The 23,725-nt window shown below is 36.2% G+C and overlaps 1 protein-coding gene across 2 annotated transcripts in view; it reads left to right on the top strand.

The window, feature by feature from the left end:
• The window catches only part of CDH12 (cadherin 12), a 269,762-nt gene that overhangs the window by 59,997 nt on the left and 186,040 nt on the right, over positions 1-23,725 (top strand). For both annotated transcript variants that reach the window (XM_047074362.1, XM_047074373.1), the window contains exon 2: positions 12,330-12,624. In XM_047074362.1, coding sequence (XP_046930318.1) covers positions 12,330-12,624 — 295 coding nt within the window. The remainder of the gene's footprint in view (positions 1-12,329; positions 12,625-23,725) is intronic.

Genomic DNA, 23,725 nt, shown 5'->3' on the forward strand with positions numbered 1-23,725 from the left:
GTCTTCGTTCACAGTTCCTGAAAATGCTTGACAGCCGTAAAACTGTCATGGGTATCTTGTTATTAATGAAGGTGACTTTTGGACCCCACTGTGGGGAAAGGGCTGGTTGCAATGGGGGCCAACCATTTGATTAAAGGTTGACCTTCAATCCTACCCCCTGCCCTCAAGGAAGAGGAGAGGGGCTGGACACTGAATCAGTCAATGGCCTATGACTTAGTCAATCCTGACTATAAAATCAATGATAGCTCCATAAAAAAACAAAAAGACTGAGTTCAGAGAGCTTCTAGGTGGGTGAACATGTGGAGACTGGGGAGAATGGCACCCCAAAGAAAGCATGAAATCTCTGTGCTCCTCTATGTATCTCTTTATCTGGCCATTGATTCAATATCCTTTATCATATCACTTAATAGACTAGTAAATGTAAATATTTCCCTGATATCTGTGAGGCACTCAAGAAAATTAAAACAACCTAAAGAGTGGACTGTTGGAACCTCTAGTCTGTAGCTGATCAGTCAGAAGCACAGGTGTCATAGCCTCAACATGGCAACTGGAGTCTGATGTGACAAGGGCGGGGGGGAAGTGTTCTTATAGGACTGCGCCCTTAACCTGTGGAATCTGATGCTGTTTCTAGGTAGATAGTGTCAGAATTGAGTTGAATTCTTGGACAGCCTGTTGCTATTTGAGAATTGCTTGGACTTGTGTGTGGGGAACACTACTCCACACATTGGAATTGGGTTCAGGAATCCTAAAAGAGTTGGTGTGAGTAGAGGCACATAACCAAGAAATCAAAATTGTCTCTTTAATCAAGTCATGATTATTTTTTTAAAATGAAGTACTAATAATATTAGATTTCTGTAAGTACCTACAAGTATTAGTTTTCCATTGCTGAATAACAAATTCCCACAAATTGAGCAGCTTAAGGCTCACAGTTCTGCAGGCAGAAATTCAGCAGAGAATAAAGGATTTCTTTGTTCAAGGCCTCACAAGATTGAAACCAAGGTGTCAGCAGGGCTATTTTTCTCTCTTGAGGGTGAGAAAATCAGCTTTCAAGCTCATTCAGACTGTTGGCAGAATTTTTCTTTGCTATTTTAGGCCTCAGGTCCCCTTTATACTGCTAGTGGGGATGTGGGACTGCCCTCAGCTCCTAAAGATTGCCCCTTTGTATCCAAGCAAGTTGGAGCATGGGTTTATAATTTCCTCTTTTTACACCTGGAAAAGAATTCTTAAGCTTTTAAAGGTCACATGTGATTAGGTCTGGCCCACCCAGCATAACATAACTATAAGAATTAAATCCATAGTCTTCACAGTCCTGGGGAATATGCAGGGAATGTACATTAAATCTTGGGAAATATGCAATATGGCAGAATACTGACCACCCCACCATATTTTGGAGTTCAACCACAATTGATAGTTAAGGCTTGATTTGTATTCAAGACTATATTTAATAAACACAAGTTTTATGATCTAAAATAATACAATGAAGTATGATTGGACCCAGATTAGTCTTAGAAATTTTGTATATAGCTTCTCTTAATCAGCAACCAATGGTATATGGACAGAGTAGAAAATTATTAAATGCAGGGAAAGGTGATAAGTAAACAAACCTTTTGGTTTTTTTTTTTTTAGATTTTGGAAATAATGCAAGTATAAATCTGTAACATTCATGTCAGTTTTAGGAAAATGAGGTACACACACATATACACACACAATTCTATTGATTCCATGCATTAGGAAAATTTAATAACAAAGCAATTCAATATCTTCTGAAAAGCAATTAAACTTTGAGAGATTTATTCATCATTTTAGGTCTCAGTCAATGTCAAATTAAGCATCTGCTTTTATAATTCTGAATTCCTTAAAAAAAAAACTTTGACCTTTAAAAATGAAATAGCTTGAAATCAATTTATTTCACGACACATCCAATAATATATATTTGCAGAAAGCAGTCAAAACTGAAGTTCCTGCATCTGTGAGTGCTGTTTGCATTTTTTCTTTTTTTTTTCTTTATATCTTTCTTTTTTATTCATTACTTTATTTTCCTTTTAAAGTCAAAGTCAGTGAAATTACTATCTCTTTGGAAGTTTCTTGGGAATCTTGTTATCCCTAGTGGGAAACAAGTGAACCCTGAGAATGATTCCTTCCTTAATATGCTTATAATGAGAGATTTTAGAGAAACATCTCTGATTAACCTGTATTTAGAAATAAGATTCATTTTACTGCGTTTCTTACACAGAAGAGTTACTGTTTCTATCTCTCATTAACACATTGCAATTTAGCATTAAGAGTACTCATTTTCATATTATTAGGCAAAAAAATGAATATTTAATGTTACTTTATCATGCAAATAAGATAATATTTATGACACTGTTATAGGATATAAGACTGAGAGATATGAATTCTTAACAGTAAATTTGACATGAAACTGCTTGACTCACAATACAAAGAAAGCAACCTGGTTAAGTACTTGGATTTATTTTTTTTCTGCTTTTGTGATATTATACTTTCAAAATCCATTTAAAGTAGTTATTGTAAAGTGAGGAAGGGAAATAAAAGACTTCAGTGAGGTGGCTTTGTCCTTTAACACATAAAGCAATCCCCACAGTAATGCATGCTACAGAAAATAGGTCACCTTCAAACCACCTTTGAAATAAGCAGATAATGTGATTTTCAGATTGTGTTCTTAACAGTGTTGTTTTATAGAATGTATATCTATTTAGCCTTTTATTTATTTTGCAAAAATGTGCATGTGTGAGCACATGAAAACACATACAAATATTCTGTCTTTCTCTTTTATCTCTGACATATATATATATATATATATATATATATATATATATATTCCCACACACATACATATGCCTATTTATTTGGTTATTAGTTCATTGTGAGAAAGTACATGTGCTAATGACTTTTTCTCTAATGAAATGTAGTGATTCAATTAAGTTTTTAATATTATGGATTTCCATATGCTTCAAAGAAAATTATGATATACACAATGTGCAGAACCTTAGAAAATTTTTCATTGGAATATTTTATTGATATAGTAGTAAATTATATTTTCTTTAACATAAATGCTGTTCACTCTTTTCTAGTTGACTATTGATTATTCCAAATACATGATTGGCACTATATTATTGAGGTGATTTCTAACTATAAATGTGATATCACTTTGTATTTTAAATAAAAACACAAATATAACATGCTTTTTAATTATATAGTAAATGCATATGAAAACTTCTATAGAAAAATGTGATTTGGGAGACAAGAAATTGTAAAAAGACACAGTGTTTTGAGTGAGTATCTTTTTTGCTATGACCCATATTGTTCCCCACTGGACTCCTGTCACCTTGATAACAAGTTGTAACTTACGTTCTCTATTCCAGTGGCTAGTGCAATAACTAATGGGCAATCCAAAGCATTCTTGAATACAACTATTCTCATTAATGTGTCCATTATAATACAGCCTGGTTTTGCTCAAACGAACTGATGTATATTACAAAACTGATACTTGGATAGCTTGTGGCTAATCTAATCCCCTGGCCAAAAATTCAGTGTTTGTTTGTCTTTTCCTCTTAAGAGAGACCCATTTTTGAGAGTTAAGAAAAAAAATGACTTTACATGCATCAAATTAAAAGAGAACTGATTTAGTTGAAGAGCTAGACTCAGAGATACACAGAGTTAGACTACTTGATTTGAATCTTAGCTTTGTGTCTTTCCATTTGTGTGTCTTGGGCCAACTCAGCTTCTCTGTGCCTCAATTTATGCATCTGCAAAGTGAGACTGTTAATAGTAGGGTTATCCTTATAGGGTTATTCTAACTATTAAAGTGGCTTCAGACACATAAAACCTTTAGAAAATTGCCTGGAAAAAGTAGAAGCTTGATAGTGTTTTCTATCATTATTTTGTATCCAATTAGTTTTCTTGTATCTATGAATATAAATTAATGTAAATGGAAACAAATATCGCTATACTGAGATCATTTGGATGTAAATGCAGATAAATGAAGGGAAATAGACATTCAGAAGTTAAATTCTCTAAGGTATTTTCCAAATTTTATGATGTAAGTATTAGAATCCACATTTTATATATGATGATTCTGACATCCAAAGAAACTTAGTAACTTCTACAATAACATCCAGCTAAGAAGTAATGGGTTTGGGATTTTTAACCCCAAATGTTTGAGGCTTGTGATCATGGATTTTAGACCATTCCATATTTTAAATCAGAGTTAATATTTGAGTCTGTCTGATTTATTACAGTTCTTAAATGAATATACAAAGAAGTTGGGATAGAACATAGAGCTTTTGAAAATTAAATTTTACATTTTGAAATATTAGAATTTCATTAGAAAGAGTTCACTTATCATATTTGTCATGGTAGCACATCACTGATTAGTTTGAGAACTAAATAAAGCTTATAAGATGTGTAACACGGTGTCCTGTATTCAGTAAGGGCTAATTACTTTTATTATAAGTAATAATATGGAAAAATAGTAATGAGTAGCAATAAATTAGTGAATGATATCTAACTATAATAATGTGTAATTATTATTTAAAGCTCACTTTTATCTAGAATAAATCATCCTCTGAAAAATAATCACATTTGAAATCATACAGAAATTCACTTTCATTTCAAATAGAGATTCCATTACTGAACATTTGATAAGAACAGTTTATTGTCAGGGAATGTTTTGTTACCTAAAACCTGGCTTTGTGAAAAGTGCTTTACAGCTTTGGAAATGTAGGTAAGAAATTATTTTAACCTTCTCCCATATTTTTCCCCCAAATCCAGGCACCACGCCAATGACCTCTCAAACTTGTCCAGAACTAGTTATTAATATGTTGTGACATTCTCAAATGATATAATGTAATCTGGGTGAGCTGAAGTTGTAAAATATGACAATCTAGAAGACGAGTTAGGATACCCCTCATATGTAACCACACATGCAATATTCAAGGAGAAAAAGAAAATGAAAGAGAGCATCGGGTGAATAGCATATTTTTTTTTCTTTAACAGGATATAAAATATATCCTAGCACATCAGATTTTGTTACTCCCAAGAATTGCAAATAGTCTTTGTTCTTCTTTGCCCTGCCTTGGCATACCTCTGGGGAGGTGCGGGCCTTTTTGAAATGCATTTCTACTTCCTTACATAGAAGGTGAAGTATTTCCAGATGATAAATAGCTTTGGGTCTGTAACCCAGGCAGGGGAGTCCTCAACTCACTTTGGGCTGTTAAAGGGAATTTCCAACCTTGTAAAGTGGTATTCCTCTTGCTCAAATGGCAGCAATCATTTGAGGAAGAACAAATGAGTCCCTTCAGGGAGTAGGATGGCATAGAATGTCAAATATTCTTGAACCTTAAGTGGCGTCAGAGAGAAATTTTGCATTATAACTTATTCAGGCAGAACTATAGATCATCTTTGGGTCTAGTCTTCTTTTGTCAATAAGCAATGCCTTAAACATAATCCAATGGCTTTGTAGCCAATGCAATGGCCTCTGTGACGGTTCTGAGAACAGAATAAGCATGAATTGGAAATTGAGCAACTATAAAAAATGACATACGAATATTTTATAAGTATACCAAGAAGCATATCGAAAAAGTAGGTTTTTTTGGTTTCTTGGTGCAAAATGAAATTATTTCAACCAAAGAAACTTGCATAAAATTTTCTCCTACTAGTTTTGACTGGTTTATCCGAGGGATCCTGTATGTAAATAAGACAGTTATAATATTATTTAAGATCACATGCACCAACTGTTGAACCATAATATTAAAGCATTCCACAGGTTTTGTAATCATTTGAAAACTGAAAAGGAGTACCACAACTTATATGCCATTACTACACCAAAATTTACTGATGCATACCCTGTACAAGGAGCGTTTCCCTCACATTGAGTGTGTTTATGGAGATGACTGGAAGGAGATGCCATAACTCAAGGATCTCTACATTAAGTAGGGCATACTTTTATACTGCTACATTTGCTCATATATATTTTGAGACTAAAGAACTATTCTAAGACAGAATAGTAAACACTTAAAGACATGTCAGGAAGTTTTGTTTTCCAGCAGACAAATTAATTCAGAATGGAGGCTGGTTCCCTGAAAAAGAGATGATGATAAGTAAATATTAACATGCATGATCCAGGGCACCTGGGTGGCTCAGTTGATTAAGCGTCTGACTTCGACTCATGTCATGAACTTGCGGTTTGTGGGTTCAAGCCCCACGTGGGGCTCTGTGCTGACAGCTCAGAGCCTGAATCTTCCTTCAGATTTTTTGTCTCCCTCTCTGTTCTTCCCCGTTCTCTCTGTCTCTCAAAAATAAACATTAAAAAAATTTTAAATGCATGATCCTTCTAAAATTAACAGAAATTAAAGACACAAAATCCAAATGCAGTGTTTGAAAGTTGCTTTGATCTATGCTCAAAATATAAAGAAAGAGCCAAGAAAGATATTTGAAGAGACAAGTGGGGAAAATGGAATATGGGCTGGTTATAAGGTGGTGATAGGTATTTTAAGTAATTTTCTTAAATGAGATTTTGACATTATGATTACATAGGAAAGGGCCTTATTTTCATGAAGTTGGTGTTTCAGTATCATGTAGGTAATTGTTTTGATGTTCACAATTTTAAAAAGTATATATATATATATATATATATATATATATACACACATATATATACGTATATATATATATGTATATATATATATCAGATACAGGAAATGTTAGTAATTATTTAATCTAGATAGTGAGAATATAGGCCTTTCTTGTATCATTCTTTTAATTTTTCTGTTGGTTTGAAGTTCTTTTTAAAACAGTTTTGGTAAATACAAAAGTATTAATGCATAATCTTGATGAGAATGATGTGGAGGGCAGGTTTTAAAACAGTATGTGAGGTACCATAGTACCTTATGGGCACATGGTTAATAATTTGCAAGCACATACACCAAATCCAGTATTCGCTGAACACAAATTTTGGTTCTCAGGCAGAAACGAAATCAAAAGTTTTTTGTTTTTTTTTTTTCAAAAATCAAAATCAAAAGTTTCTCCTTCCAACATAATTCCTATGCTCCCCGGGCCTAGTAACCACCCCCTATCCTGGCAAATAGCAAATGAAAAGAAAATCACTGCTGGACACAGTAATAGAAAAAACATTTTCTATTTTATGTGTATTTTCAACCCAGAGAAAAATAAGACTAAATCCCTTATTTTGTGCAGCAGTTCCTAAAATATAATCAAAGAGATGCTAGTAAACATTTAACTTTAAATTAGCTTTCTCAAACTTTTAGACACTGGAATCCAGATTTGCTGATGCTCTGAAGCTCGTTAAAGCCTTTCTCGGCATCATATTTTCATGCTCCATCTGAGATGACTTGGAAAACGTCCGAAAACACCACCACCACTTCCACAAAACAACTGCTCGGACAGTGCGGATTTCTACATCTAGTGTTTATAGAACTCTGTTTCCGGGAGAAATTTTAAATGTCAATACTAAAAATTAATATTATTGAAATTGGCTGCTTTAGTCAGTAAATACAGTCAGCACCTACTCAGAAACAGCTTTTGAAAAAAATAATTGGAGGGGCACCTGGGTACCTCAGTCAGTTAAGTGTCTGACTCTTGCTTTCAGCTCAGGTCAGGATCTCACAGTTTGTGAGATATCGAGCCCCAGGTCAGGATCTGTACTGACAGCTCAGATCCTGCTTGGGAATCTCTCTCTCCTCTAACCCCCTGTCGGTGCTCTCTCTCGAAATAAATAAATAAACATTTAAAAACATAATTGGAATAAGAAACCTTTCTTGCTGCCATTTTTAAATTGCTGTAAATGAAAATAATTTCATCCTTGTGGAATCATTAGCTTTCTGTATGTGTGTGGCTTAAAGCCCCGTGTAAAACGACATCATGTGCTTTGTCATAGTGAATTAACACAGCCCAAAGATGAGGCAAGTCACGAAAATCCTTCTTCTGAAACCCTCCCTCCTTCTTTATGCAAATGACACTAAGAAGTAGCTTTACAGTATAAGCTAAGCCTGCATTTCATTCCTGAAAGATTTAAGAAACAAATTCCAGGGGCGCCTGGGTGGCTCAGTCGGTTGAGTGTCCCACTTCGGCTCAGGTCATGATCTCGTGGTCTGTGAGTTCGAGTTTGAGCTCCGCTTCGGGCTCTGTGCTTGTCAGCTCAGAGCCTGGAGCCTGCTTCAGATTCTGTGTCTCCCTCTCTTTCCGCCCCTCCGCCACTCACACTCTGTCTCTCTCTCCTTCAAAACTAAATAAAAATTAAAAAAAAAAAAAAAGAAAGAAAGAAACAAATTCCATCTACAGAGATCAACATCTGGAATCACTGAAGTTTCACATTTTTTGATTCATAAAAATTATGTTTTTGGTCTTGATAATTACCTCTAAAGGAGCTAAACAGAAGAACACACATACACACACGTACACTCATCTTACTATTTATGAAAAAAATAGGCATTGCTCATTAAATCATTCAACTTCCTTGAATGAATAATGTGCACGTCAATAATTATTCTGTAGAGGGGTACCAGCCTGGCTCAGCTGGTACAGTATGTGACTCTCAGTCTTGGGGTCCTGAGTTTGAGCCCCACATTGGAGATAGAGTTTACTTAAAAAAATTTTTTTTTGAAGAATTTCAAGTGATACTGAAAAATAGTCATGGTATTTTGTTATTGAAAGTGTTAAAAAAAAAAGAAAGTGTTGATTTTTTTATATCATGTCATATGTGTATATAGTCAGAGAATAATAAATATAAAAGTACATATAGATATATTTCTATATGTATACTTTTTCTGTTATATGTATTTTTATTTATAGCAATTTATATACACTGAATATAACAAAGTGTACAGATGATAAAAGAAGCTATCTATCTACAATACCCACATCAGGCAGTCACTTATTTAATATTAGAAATGATGCTGGAAAAACACCTATACTTTAAGCTAGTTACTCATGTGCCATTTCAATCACCACTGAATAACTAATTTTATTTTATTTTATTTTATTTTTTTTTTCAACGTTTATTTATTTTGGGACAGAGAGAGACAGAGCATGAACGGGGGAGGGGCAGAGAGAGAGGGAGACACAGAATCGGAAACAGGCTCCAGGCTCTGAGCCATCAGCCCAGAGCCCGACGCGGGGCTCGAACTCACGGACCGCGAGATCGTGACCTGGCTGAAGTCGGACGCTTAACCGACTGCGCCACCCAGGCGCCCCATGAATAACTAATTTTAAATATTGCCCATCAGGGGTCGTCTTTGTGGCTCAGTTGGGTAAGTGTCCCACTCTTGGTTTTGGCTCAGGTCATGATCTCCTGGTTCCTGAGTTCGAACCCAGTGTCGGGCTCCTTGCTGACAGTACAGAGCCTGCTTGGCTCTGTCTCAACCTCTCTCTCTGCTCTGTCTCAACCTCTCTCTCTGCCCCTCCCTCACTTGCGCTCTCTGTCTCTCTCTCTAAATAAATAAATAAACTTAAAAAAATAAAGACAAAAAAAAGTTAAAAAATATATTGCCTGTCGGTGCAAGATATCTCAGGTGGTCCCCTATGAGGTATTGTCATGTAATGAACTGCTATAAAAATTCTGATCCTCTCAAGAGTTTTATATTAATCAACTTCATTCCCAGTTCAAAGTTTTAATGTATATTCACATATTTCTTCTGAAGTTTTAACCCCTACAAAATTCAGCATTAAATTAGAAGGGAAAAGTAGAAGAGTGAGGAAGAACAGCAACTGAATTTAATTTCGATCTTGGATAGAGCCGCAAACACATTTGCTTTTCTATTCTTGTGTCTGTTAGAAAAGAAAACAGTTCTGATTTTAGCTAAATGTGGATTTTTTTTTTTGTAACTCTTCTTGGATCCCATTGTAAAAACCTTCTTAGAATGTTCACTCGCTTCCCACAATATTACCACATATTCTTTGGAGCCATTGGCAAAATGGATGTAGTTTATAGAGTCTTTGCTTTTGCATTGAGCTTTTGCCCGGCTCATATCTTTAGATACATTTAAAAGAGAAAGAAATACCCACTGTGTTGAATATCTTTCATAGTATGGGTGAAATATGTAATTTGAAATTCCCAAGTTCAAAGTACATTTATCTACAGCTTGATTTTACACTTGAAATTTCCTCTGCTTCATAAGAGTTTGTAAAAAATTAGGAGGAAAAAATCTTCCTCCTGTCATTTATCACAATTTTCCTTACTTGAGTAAAATATACAGGAACTTGAAAAAACTAAAATCATGTGCTCTCTTTCTATTTTCCATTACTTCAATTGTAACACTTGTCCATGTATCAATCCTTTGCATATGTTATTATACAAGTATATTTTAAGAGAAAAATTTGAAATAAATACAAATTCACAGAATGAATGCATTAATTTTAATAACATTAAATTGGAAAGATGATGCTATTTTATTGAACCTAAAACCAGAATGTTGAGTTTAAGAGCAAAGATATAGCCACTGTTATCTTTATTTTGTGTGTGTTTTGATTTTACTAATACTAATATACAGAGCTTATTTGCAAAAGGATATTTATATGATTTAAGGTATTTCAAACCTTTTTTTTTGTGGGGTTTAAAACATTAAAAAAACCAGAACTCATTCTTCCCCAAATTTTGCAAGAATGGTGGGCTTGTAGGCAAATTTTGAGGCACAGTCCAAATGACTGTGAACACTAAAAGAATGTTTTTCCTTTGGTTGATCCATTGACTGAAATGAGCTTTTATTTATTTTTTTAAATTTTATTTTATTTTAGAGAAAGAGAGAGAGAGAGCACAAGTGGGGAGCAGGGCAGAGGAAGAGAGACTCTAAAGCAGGCTCCATGCTCAACACTGAGCCCGATGATAGGCTTGATCCCAAAACCCTGGGATCATGACCTGGGCTGAAATCAAGAGTCAGATGCTCAACCCACCAAGCCTCCCAGGTGCTCCTGGAATGAGCTCTTAAATCTAAAAATGTGGACTCTGAAATCAGATGGCCTTATACAAATGATTAGGCATAGGCTAAAACATTTTAGATCACTGAATAAAAAAATGATATTTATAAGAATATACACGCTGTATAACTTAAATAGTGAGTATATTACTTATAAATATATATATATATGTGTATGCATATTCTTAGAGAAGTATAAATAATGTAATACTTACATTGTATGTATACATTATTGGATAATTTATAGATCTCCAAGTCTATGTTCCTCTTCTATCAACTCTTGGACTCCAGTTTGAAAAACATTGACTTAAAGTGTTGCAATGAAAATGTATCGTCTTTTTAGTCCTCCCCTGTTATTTATGTGTATCTTGTTACATACTATAATAGAGTGAATTGTACATGTGTTGAAGAAATTATCAGCGGTTCAAAACTTTTCTACATTACAAGATTTCAAATATATAGAAGGAATTAGAGCAAGCTACTTGTCTGCAAATCTGAAAAGATAATCAGTGATCCTATCCAACATTTAGCTGAGTAATACTGAATAACTCATTGAAAATCAGTCAGTTAAAATGAGATACTCTACTACACATAACTGTAACCATCTGGTGTGCCAAAACTCTCCTCTGCTTTCAAATAAGAAGGCACAATGATGATCAAATATAGTTGATCCTTGAAAAACACGGATTTGAACTTCATGGAGGTTAAACCTCACATGTATTTTTTTCACGAACACATAAACTTATAGTATAGATAAATACAGTATAATGTTGTAAATGTATTTTCTCTTCCTTGTGTTTTCTTAATAATGTTTTCTTTTCTCTATCTCACTTTATTGTAAGAATACAGTATATAATACATAAACATAGAAAATATGTGTTAATACACTTATTTTTGTTATTGCTAAGGCTCTGGTCTACAGTAGACTATTAGTAGTTAAGTGTTGTGGGTGTTAAAAGTCATACACATATGTTCAACTGCTACAGGGGTCAGCCACTCTAACCCTGCATAATTAAAGGGTCAACTGTGGATTAAAAGGTAAATGATGGAATCTCTGGGATATATACATGTATATATAAATATTTACCATGCATTTTTCTAATTTTTTGTGTGTATTTAAAATGTTTATAATCAAAGAGAAGGAAGGAAGGAAGGAAGGAAGGAAGGAAGGAAGGAAGGAAGGAAGGAAGGAAGGAAGGAAAGGAGGAAGGGAGGGAGGGAGGGAGGAAAGAAAGAAGGAGATGAAAATGAAAAAAGAACCATAAGATTTTTCTTTAACTTTTCTGATGAAAAGTTATGCCGCAAGTATTTTTAACAAGGGGCCATCCCTTTAATGGTGTTTTCTGTCTCTGTCTCTGTCTCTCTTTCTCCCCCCAAAAGCTCCATTCTGACTTAGATAAAGGAGAGGGCACTGTTAAATACACCCTCTCAGGAGACGGCGCGGGCACTGTTTTTACCATTGATGAAACTACAGGGGACATTCATGCAATAAGGAGCCTGGATAGAGAAGAGAAACCTTTCTACACACTTCGTGCTCAGGCTGTGGACATAGAAACCAGGAAGCCCCTGGAGCCTGAATCGGAATTCATCATCAAAGTACAGGACATTAATGATAATGAGCCAAAGTTCTTGGATGGACCTTACGTTGCTAGTGTCCCAGAAATGTCTCCTGTGGGTGAGTAGGCAAATCGAAATTTTGTCAGATGCTATGAGGCCTTTTCAACATTTATTTTTTGCAGTTTGGTGTAAACATCTTATTTGTAAGCCAGAAGATTATTCCTCCACTGTAAAGGATGCAATTATTTTCATTTTTCCCATTTTTTTCTGGCTCCATCTAAATATATAAATAGATTCATAAACATGTAGGATATATAGCATTTAACCTATTTTCCAGTCTTTGCATTCACCTGAGCTCAAAGAATTCCTTGTAATTAAGTACAAAACTCACTTTGTACTAAAATTCATTATCATTGCAATTCCAGATGCCTACACAGGTACCTACCGTACCTACCAAATAGCAGATAGTAATTCATGGTTCACAGTAAATCATCCAAAGCATGTGTTCTATATTTGTCTGGAGTGGTCCAGAAAGGAGCGTGCTATAGATGGAGATTCCAGAAGGATGATATTGTTTCGTTTTGACTACAAGTAACCCATAGTAGTTACATCATCAAACCAGGAAGCAAGTATTATCGTGAACTCATTAGAATAAATTTACAATTCAGCTACCGTGTATATAAATTCATGGTATTAATTTATAGAATATAAATTCACATTTCAATATCAAGCTAAATTCAGAAGTTCTAAGATAATGTATTTTTGAGGTCAATGAATTAAGGATTATGGTTTTAATGACGATTTTAAATAACTTTTATTCCTCAGTCACCACTGCCAATCCCTTATTCTATTTCAAAGTAACTTCTCGTGTCTAGCACATTAGTAAGATAAAGCTACCTACCACTCCCAGGTTACAACTTGAAACTCTTGTGGGGAGCCATTGCTAAGTTTCCTGTCTGACATTCCTCAGAAGGCTTCTGCTGGCCCTACAACCATCCCATTTTAAATATTAGTGTACAACCACAGGGCTGCAAATCTGTTATTCAGTTTTTGCTACATTTTTGAGCTGTTGCTTTTATATCGTGCTGATTGCTAGAGATTTAGAAGTACACTCGAGAAGAAGTAGATTTTATTAGAAAGTGTCCCTGAAAATTGGGATATTACTGGGAGAGAAAAAAAACGAAGGTACTATTTTGAGCAAAAGTAAGGTTTTTAAGAAGACAATGTTTTTTTTTTTGTTCCTAAGTGGTTTAACCCAGGGCTTACTTCGTGTGAATTTGACATATTTATAAGAATTTATGACTCTCAGTGACTATTATAGAAACAATATCCCTTTTTTAAAAAAAAAATTTAATGTTTATTTATTTTTTGATGGAGGGAGGGGCAGAGAGAGAAAGGGAGACATAGAAATCGAAAGCAGGCAGCACAGAGCCCTACGTGGGGCTCGAACCCACAAACTGTGAGATCATGACCTGAGCCAAAGTTGCTGTTGGGCCACCCAGGCGCCCCTATAGAAACAACATCCTTAAAGCAAACATACACATCCCTCTACATTATTAGAAAATTCTGTCTTATTAGACAGATAATTAGTTCTTTTGTTGTGCCAATTTGGATAAAGGGAAGGACTGCAGAGTCTGAACTTTATAGAAAGAAGTTCACACCTGGAACTTGAAGAGAGAAATAAATCTGGAAAATCAGGGTAGGTAAGTGAAAAAACAAAGTGGTCCCAGCTTTTCCAGTATTGGGGTGAGACACAATTTGCTGTACTGCCTTGAGGTATCAGAAAGATCTAGGGAAGAATGGGTTTTTAAAAATGGTTTGCCGTATGACATTACTGAATTTTCTCATTGTTTATTCAAGAAATTCCAGTAAATTCTTAAACTGAATTTCAACACACCCTCCCTGTTTTCATTTTTTTTTAACAATAATAAAGGAGTGTTTCTTTTGAAAGTGACACCACACTGAATGCTATGGGTTCACCCAGGTATTATTGGACTACATTTACATAATATGCTGTTTTCAAAGATTTGCTAAGAAGTTTAAACAACACTTATGAATTAAATATTAGAAATTAAGTATCGGGGCGCCTGGGTGGCGCAGTCGGTTGAGCGTCCGACTTCAGCCAGGTCACGATCTCGCGGTCTGGGAGTTCGAGCCCCGCGTCGGGCTCTGGGCTGATGGCTCGGAGCCTGGAGCCTGTTTCCGATTCTGTGTCTCCCTGTCTCTCTGCCCCTCCCCCGTTCATGCTCTGTCTCTCTCTGTCCCAAAAATAAATAAAAATGTTGAAAAAAAATTAAAAAAAAAAAAGAAATTAAGTATCTACCACGTGCTGCTTTTGCCATTCCCCACAATCCTGTCTATACACATAACAAAACAACATAAGAGACCCAGCTGGGCTTGCGGCATTTGCTGTTTCTGCTGTTACATGACCAACCCAAAGCTAAGGAGAAATTTCCGCGCATCCATCCAGATGTCACATCTATGTTCCTACATCTCTGGAGCTCATTCCGCAAGCACACCCTTCTTACCACATGGAAATGTTCACTGTTGTAAATCACTTGTGATAACTCTTCGTTCTATTTTCTTTAACCGCCTCCCTTCTGGCAAATTCCTGCTTCTGCGTCATTTTCCTTGGGATATCAAAATTATTTTTGTTCAACACCAAATGGAGTTCACCATGATTTGTTAGACAGAATAACTATTGTCACAGCAAATCTTGCTGTCAGTTTTACAAATCTGTGTTTGAATATTCTCTAGGAAATAATTGTCCTTTCCCGATAACAGGCAATGTTGTTATTACAGTGTTGGAGAAGAATCAACCAATTTAAAAATAGATACAGTAAAATAGCTTATTTTGTAACACAAATGATCAAGAAATATTGGCACATCAAAACAATTTATTATACAAATGTCATTAGCAATCATAGATTGTGCATCAGAAAATATGATGAACAATTAAACATGGAATGGAAATGAACTCAAGTGAAAATTACAAAGACTGTAACTATGCAAAGGGGAGTGGTGGTGAGCGAGGTGAGCAGAGATTTCAGAGCAAAATTAATATTTAAGACTTATCAGACTAGAGAATATATTTGGTTCCTGAAAGTTGAAGAAAATTCTAGTGAATGTATTAATTGCTTAAGAGAAAGGTCACTTTGTTACCAACTTTTGCTCCATCCAGTATGCCACGGAAGTAATATTCACAGATAAAGTGCTTTTACTCTGACCCAAGGAAATTACTTAATGATCCAGATATTCCCCAACTCAGACTTTCTCCTTGGAGACAGATTTGGATGTTATGAATGTGGTCTTAATTCTTTAAGATCACTAGAGTAACAATGAATTACAGTAACGTTCTTCTGTAATACCAGTGGTCATGCATGGGTATGGTATGCAGTTTAAGTAACTTTTCCTAGAGAGCTGACAGGTGTAACATCTTTAAACCCTTATTCATACTTGTATCATCATCCTCTGCCTGAGCTAAGCCAAGCCATCTTGAGGCAGCTGATTGAGTTATTCATAACCTGGTCTCTATGACACGTTTGATAAATGCCAATTGTGAATCATAATTTATGCAGTACGATCAGCCATTTCCTGAGCAGTAGTCAGCGGCCAGGTGATCCAACTCAAGATTTGTATTCCCTGTTTGAGTACGTAACCATTACAGGAATTCTGTGCAGTATTGTTTACTATTCGATCTTCATTTTTATATAAAAAATTAACTCCAATATCAGAAAGTAAGTATGACTCTCGGACTCTTCAGAAACAAAGTTGATTGCAATCAGTTATACCCTTTGCTGGATTCTAAAATGTCTTTGGGACTTACATTTAGCTTTCAATCTTGGATGAGCTGGTTAAGATTTTGGAATGATTGTTTTATTTATTTTATTTTATTTTATTATTTTATTTTATTTTTATTTTATTTTTTATTTTATACCTGAGAATAGGGGACCCTGCTTAAAACAAAATCTAAGGAATAGTATTTCTTATTCAGTGACTTAAAAGAAAAAAAAAAGTAGTATAAGTATAACCAAAACAAGGTACATCTAAAGAGAATTACATTGCTGGCTTAATTTAAAAATTAACATGTACTCTTTTTTTTTCCTATGAACTTTATTTTGTTCTACATGAATTTTGGAGATATGTGCTATGATGGAATTTTTGGTGGAGGTTTTTGAAGGCTTTTAAACAGAATATTTTCTACATGGCCATACTTAAACAGTCCAACACCGAGAAGGAAATAGTGAAAAAGGGGCCTATCCCTAATATTAATTTATTATACCATTATTATAATTTAGAAACATATAAATCTCCATAGTTTCTTTTATCAAGAAATGATAAAGCAAATATATTATTTTACCGTAGGAGTCATCCATGGCCACAGAGAACAGTCCTAAGTAGGAGTAAACTATCATTAGTCTCTGTGCCCAGTAAGCAGAATTTTTGTCAGAAAGTTGGAGACAGAATGTTAGCTATTTTCTATGAATAAAGACATTCTCCACGTATGACCAAAATGTGATTATTAAAATCAGGAAATTAACATTAATGCATTATTGCAATGTGATCTTTAGGCCCCATTCAAGCTTCCTAAGTTGTTTCAATATCTTACATAACAAAACTTTCTCTTTTTTTTGAAGTTTATTTGTTTTGCGAGCGAAAGAGAGAGGGAAAGCAGGAGAGAGTGTGTCTAAGTGGGGGAGGGGCAGAGAGAATGAGGGAGAAAGAGAATCCCGAGCAAGTTTCATACTGCCAGAGTGGAGCCGGACCTGAGGCTCAAACTCACAAACCATGAGATCGTGACCTGCCTGAGCAGAAATCAAGTGTCAGAAACTTGACCAACTGAGACACCCAGGTTCCCCAAATCACAAAACTTTCAAGACGAAAATCCCATATTGTACTCCAATGCCAGATCTCTTTAGTTTCCTTCAATCTGGCGCAATTCCTTACTCTTTCTTGATTTAGGGACGTGTTTGAGGATTTCTGGCCAGTTATTATTTAGAATTCCCTTCATATTGGGTTTGCCTAATGTTTCCTCATGTACAAATTCAGGATATGCTTCTTTGTTAGGTACATCACAGACATGATGCTGTATTCTTGTTGCATCCCGTCAGATAGAACAGGGTTTTGATTTGTCCCATTACTAATAATGTTAATTTTTATTATTTGATTAATGTTGTGTATTAGCTATGCAGTGTGATCAGCCAACATACACATTAGCTGGAAACTTATCAGTATGAAACAACAAACACTTAATATCTCACAGAAGCATGGATATCCAGAAGTGACTTGGGTGGGTACCTTCGGCTCAGGGTCTCCCTTGAGGTTGTAACCAAGCTGTTGGCTGGGGCCACGGATGGATCTAATGGCTTAATTGGCAGGAGGTAGGAATTTGCTTCCAAACTTAACTCATGTGGCGATTGGTGGACTTCAGGCTCTTGCTAGGTAGACCTTTCTCCAGGGCTACCTCACAACACAGCAACTGCCTGGCCTCAGGAAGAGCTATCTGAGAGAGCTAGAGAGAAGGACATCTCTGATCAAAGCCACAGTCTATATTTATAACGAATATTTAAAGTGATATGCTATCATTTCTGCCATATTCCAATTGTTAGAAGTAAGTCCAATGCACATTCTGGAAATGGGATTACCCAAGAGAATGAATACAAAGAAACTGGGATCATTGAAGGCCCTCTTACAGAATGCCTCCCACAGTTTACCCTCTGGACCCCACTGATTCATGTTGCTGTATTATGCAGTATATACTCAGCCCTTTTTAGGACCCCAAAATCTTTTCCCTCCATTGCACGAGCTCAAAGTCCAGAAACTCATCATAGAATCAAGTGCAAGCATAAATGAGGTTCCTTACATTCATTTCTCCTTGATCTGAAGACTTGTGATGCTAGAGAAACCAGTTATTTAGCCCCATCCCCACACCTAACACACAATGGTGAGATAAGCATGAAAATATTTCTGTAGACATTTCTGTTTCAAAAAAAAAGAAAATGGGGTGCCTGGGTGGCTCAGTTGGTTAAGCATCCAACTCTGGATTTCAGCTCAGGTCATGATTTCGTGGTCTTGAGATAGACCCCCTTCGGGCTGAGTGTGGACACTGCTGGGATTCTCTCTCCCCCCCCCCCCCCCGTCTCTGCCCCTTCTCTGTGCTCTCTCTTTCTCTCAAAATAAATAAATAAAAATTTTTTAAAAAGAAGGAAAATGAACAAAATAAAGGTGTTACTCGCCCATCAAATTCCTGAAGTCTAGCTGGTAAATAGTAAAAGCTCTTTGATTAGGTTCAAGGCCTGACAATATCTGTCCATGGCTCTCACTTATACCACCTCAGCTCTTGGCTCTACCTTCTCTGAGCTGGCCTTCCTTTCTCGTGAAATGTAGCCAGTTTTGCAAATACACAGCTCTCTTGGCTGGCTTCCTGCCAATAGAATTCAAAGGGTTCAAAGGCTTAATCTTATTGTACAGTCTCTGACTCTTTTTCTTCAGTTCACAGTTTTGATGTATCTACATGCAGAACTCTATTTTGTCAGTAGTATGGGTATCCCTTGAATCTTTTGGGGGCTCACTGAATTAAACAAAAAGTCTCTTCAGGAAAAATTCTCTCTACCTTGGACCCTACTGAGGTGCCTGAGTGACAAAGTCTTTACATGAATTAGAATCCTTATTGTTAGCTAGAAAGGATCTTTGAGTCATACTTACCCATTAATCTCTAAGGAGGGGAGATTTGTCTGACTAGACAGTAAGCCAACGGACCATCCTTGATCTATCTAAGATCTTAACAAGAAGTTTTACAGTCACTCCATGGCTTTCCTATGTGCCCTGGATTTGATTCTTGCTTAGAGACCATTTCTTAATTTTAGCACCATTTGCCATCTGAGAAGACTAGTAACCTTCAAAACCAGCAAGACCTGGATCCCTTTTGTTTAAAAGTCACTGGGTCCATTTCTGTTGTTACATAAATGCAGGGAACAGTTTTGCTGCAAAAGTTTTCTGTCTTAGCTGCTATGCAGTGACCCTCTAGTTTCCCATATAATATTCTCATTTTCCTGCAAGCCTCACATGCAGCACCTCCCAAGACCAACATTCAATAGAGGGTGTGTTTGTGGCATTTTATACCGACCTCCTCCTCAAAGCCCACTGCCTAACTGTAAACAATTACCCCATTTTGAGTGTTTGTTATAACACATCCCACTACCATGTACAAAATTGCTATTATCTACTACTGTATAACAAATTACCACTGGATTTAGAGGTTTGGGACTGAAAGTATGTATTATCTCTTGGTTTATCTGGGTCATGAATTTGGGTTCAGCTTAGCTGGATGTCTCTGCATCAAAGTGTCTTGTGGATTTAGGGTCAAAGTGGCGGCAAGGAATATGGTTTTTCTGAAGATTCACCTGAATGGGGGATGTACTTCCAAGCCCAGTCACGTGGCTGTTGTCTTAGAATTGGTATCCTGTCTCTTCTGCTATATTTTATTTTATTTTTTTTTTTAGGATCTGCTTGATAAAAGCCCATTTTACTCTCCAGGGAAAGGAATTAGCCAGAGGTGTGAATGTTGGAGGCAGGCATAACTGAGGTCCACCTTAGAGGCTATCTACGTTAGACGATGATTCTACTGTAATGTCACTCTTTATCTTTTTGTAATTATTACATATTTTGTTGAGAGATATTTTGAAACCAGAAAGATAACCTTGTCCTCATCGCACTTTCAAATGATCCATCGATTAGTTTATGTCAGTGTGGTCTCGAGGTCTTTCTTACTGTATTAAATTTGTTCCGATGTATTACCACCATTATTGATTTTAATATTGCAATGTTAAAATATAATGCACTGAACTGTAAAGTAAAAGCGAAGACACTTTAAGCTGATATTTGTGTCTTTTCAACATTACCTCTTAATTATTTGAATATTCCCTTCCTTTCTGGCCCAAAAATATATGTGGGACTTGTCTTCAATTTTCCTTCCTCAGCTCTGGGAAGAGTGACTTCTCCAAGAAGCTATCCCCCCATGCTCATAGAGAGTAATATTTAGAAGCCCAAATCTGGTTTGCTATTAGAAAAATCATTGCTCCCAGGCCCTCTCAGTGGGAACAGCTAAAGAATATATCTATATGCATATATCTACATAATATTTATTTCTGTATCATTCTAAATATATTGAGAACCTTGATTTTATACCAATACTTCTTATTCTAATCTAACACCATGATTTATTTCATTTTTTTAACCCTCTAATAACTTACAGCTCTCTTTTGCAAGAGTGAGAAATCTGGCTGTTGTTATCCTTAATACATGTATTTTGTTCTTTGATCAAGCCCCCTGTAGGCCACCGATCTTTCACTGCCACTCAGCCTCCCAACACCTTGCAGATTCTCCGGTGACTCCACTGCGACTTTGAAAATCTGCACTGGCTGTTTCCACTACCTTCTCTACCCCACCGTGGAGGTTTTGTGCATGTCACCAGGACCTCGAATTCCCATACCAGGCCATATTTCCCACATATAACATGCCTTCTTCATGCCAGCGGATCTCTGTGTGGACACCTTTCTCACTCTGCTCGAGTTTCAATACCTTGTTCAGGTCTATTGTAGCTTTCGTGCAATTCTTCCACCCCGATATCCCTGCCAGTACAAAAACCTCTCTCTGCTCACCCTAGCTAGCCTTAAGACTGAATTATTCTAGAAGATAAGCAAAGAGCAAGGGCTCTCTTTGATTCTTAAAGGAACTTAACATGTTTCTAGAAGTGATTATCTCTGGGTTGTATTTCCCATACGCATTAAACTGTGTTTAAATGAAGGGTCATTCATTTGATTTTAATTTCCTTCGTAATTTACTCAGCTGAGTCCAAATTTTGCTATGAGAGGCCAAATATGACCTAGGAAGTAGTTGATAAGCCATGTTTGCGAAAATACTGTTTTTTAAATTCCTTTTCCACATTGGAAAAATTTTCCATCTTGTATTCAATAAAATATATGTATATATATTTTTGGGAGGGTGGCTCAGTCATTAAGCATCTCATGGGTTCAGGTCATGATCTAATGCGGTTTGTGGCTTTGAGCCTCACTTTGGGCTCCGTGCTGATAGCTCAGAGCCTCGAGCCTCCTTCGGATTCTGTGTCTCCCGCTATCTCTGCCACTCCCAAGCACATGCTCTGTCTCTCTCTGTCTCTCAAAAATAAAGAAATGTTAAAAAAAAAAGAAATATGTGTATATATATATATATGTTAAATATATATTTATTTATATATATTTCTGTATATATATATTAGAAGGCATGTCATATATATATATATATATATATATGCATATCTACAGAGAGACAGAGGACAAAACTCTGTTGTAACACATTCTATTGCAACATGTGGGTGTTAAACTTAAGAGTACAAATTCCTGCTCCACTCTTTCCGTGGTTGTGAGTGCTTGCTCAGGTTATTTGTCCTCATTGTGCTTTGGTTTCATTACCTGCAAATGAGGAATAAAAAGACCTAATTCCCAGAGTTACCGCAAGTAGTAAAAGAGAGAACTTACGTGTAACATTCGCTACAACGCCTGGATAAACACAATCAATATACAGGGACGGATCCTGTTAATAATTTGATGATCATTCTCAGGAAACGAGCAGGAGAATGTGTAACGTGTAGCAGTCCTAGCTAATTATCCCTCCCCCTTTTTTTCAGGTAGTGCCCCCCCTCTGACACATGAGCTCAATGTTTACTATCATTTTTGCTACAAGCTACATACCAAGTCTGTTTAAAAGCCTAATGGTTTTTCTATCCCGATTTACATTTTCTTAAGTGTAGAGTAGTCTTTTGTCTTAATCTGTGGAGACAAGATGTTGATTTGTAAGAAACACCAATTATCACATTACACTTGTGCTTTGCAATCTGCCGAGCTGCTGTAACACATTTGATGAAATTGAGCAAGGCCTGGCGATCCCTCTGGTGTCAGCAGCGAAGTGTCCACGGGGCACAGCATGGCAGAACTATTTTCAGGGCCATAGGATGTTACGACTGTGTGTTCAGGGAGCATTTTATTCCTCCGTTTGATTCCTATGTTTTTATTAGCGGTACAATTGCAAAGGTAATGCTATTGACAGTTTTTGTGTGGCCTTGAGAGAAGTGTATGAATTGTTTTAGTAGCAGCCCAGTGACTCCCTAAACATAAACCATGCTGCATTGATAGTTGCTGTAGCAGCCACTGATCAGCAATAAATGTTAAAAATTAACAAGAAGTTCCTTTTTTTCCTAACCACCAAATGACTCTAAGCATTAAATATATGTTAGCAGGAGTTGCTTCTTGGCCACTGAGTGGTTCAAAACATTAAACATATTTTTAAAGTATTACTCTTTCCCCAGCCTCCAAGTGGTTGTAAACATTAAATATGTTTTATAAAAACTGCTTTGCCAGCTACTGGCAGGATATCTATGAACATCATTTTTCTTTAAAGTTGCCTTCCAGCTGCAGGACTGTTTTTTTTGTTTCTTTCTTTTCTTATTTGCTCTATTCTATTTATTTTTTTCTACACAAAAGCAGGCAAGAGGGAATCTTGGCCCAATTGTCTCTTGCTTTATGATAAGTGATCACGGGAGCATGGTGACACCTATATAAAACCATGCCGGCATTAGAAGTTCTCGGAGGTTCAATTGCTTGGACTGGGTATTCCACATAGGTATCAGCTACATTTTCCAAACTAATTTTTGTGTCTGCTTTCCATTGTGCAAAGCAGTGAGGTCTGAAGATGGGTATAAACTCAGCGTAGCATTAAGGAAAATAAATTCAAGCAACCAGACATGGATGGATTCTGCCCATTGATCAAGGTGAAAATATTCCATCAAGAGAACAGGCTCAAAGACAGGCAAAATGGCAGGACCGGGAAGTTAATGAGATCTTTAACCCAAACATGATGAAGGACTTGAAATCTATGTCTGCAAATAACTCAATGTGACAACTGCAAGCAATTCACACAGTGAAGCTCATGTCACTCTATGAAAGTCTATGCAGGAATTAGCCAGGAAATTGGTTTATTTTAACCACATTCACAATGAAAATCAAGTGTGGCACCTGAGTCAATTAGAAACATGAATCCCCTCTGCCGATCACCGGCACAGTAATTCATCATCAAGCCAGATAATTACCCAGGAAAGGTCTTATTTCTACAGGATCCAAGTGTTTACCAAGTCATATAAAATTGTATTTTGCCAAATGTTCTAT

This window comes from Lynx rufus, unplaced genomic scaffold (assembly GCF_022079265.1).
Source record: "Lynx rufus isolate CCGP_SWC_20201006 ecotype Redwood Valley unplaced genomic scaffold, mLynRuf1.p SCAF_1, whole genome shotgun sequence".
In the NCBI taxonomy this organism is placed as follows: Eukaryota; Metazoa; Chordata; class Mammalia; order Carnivora; family Felidae; genus Lynx; species Lynx rufus.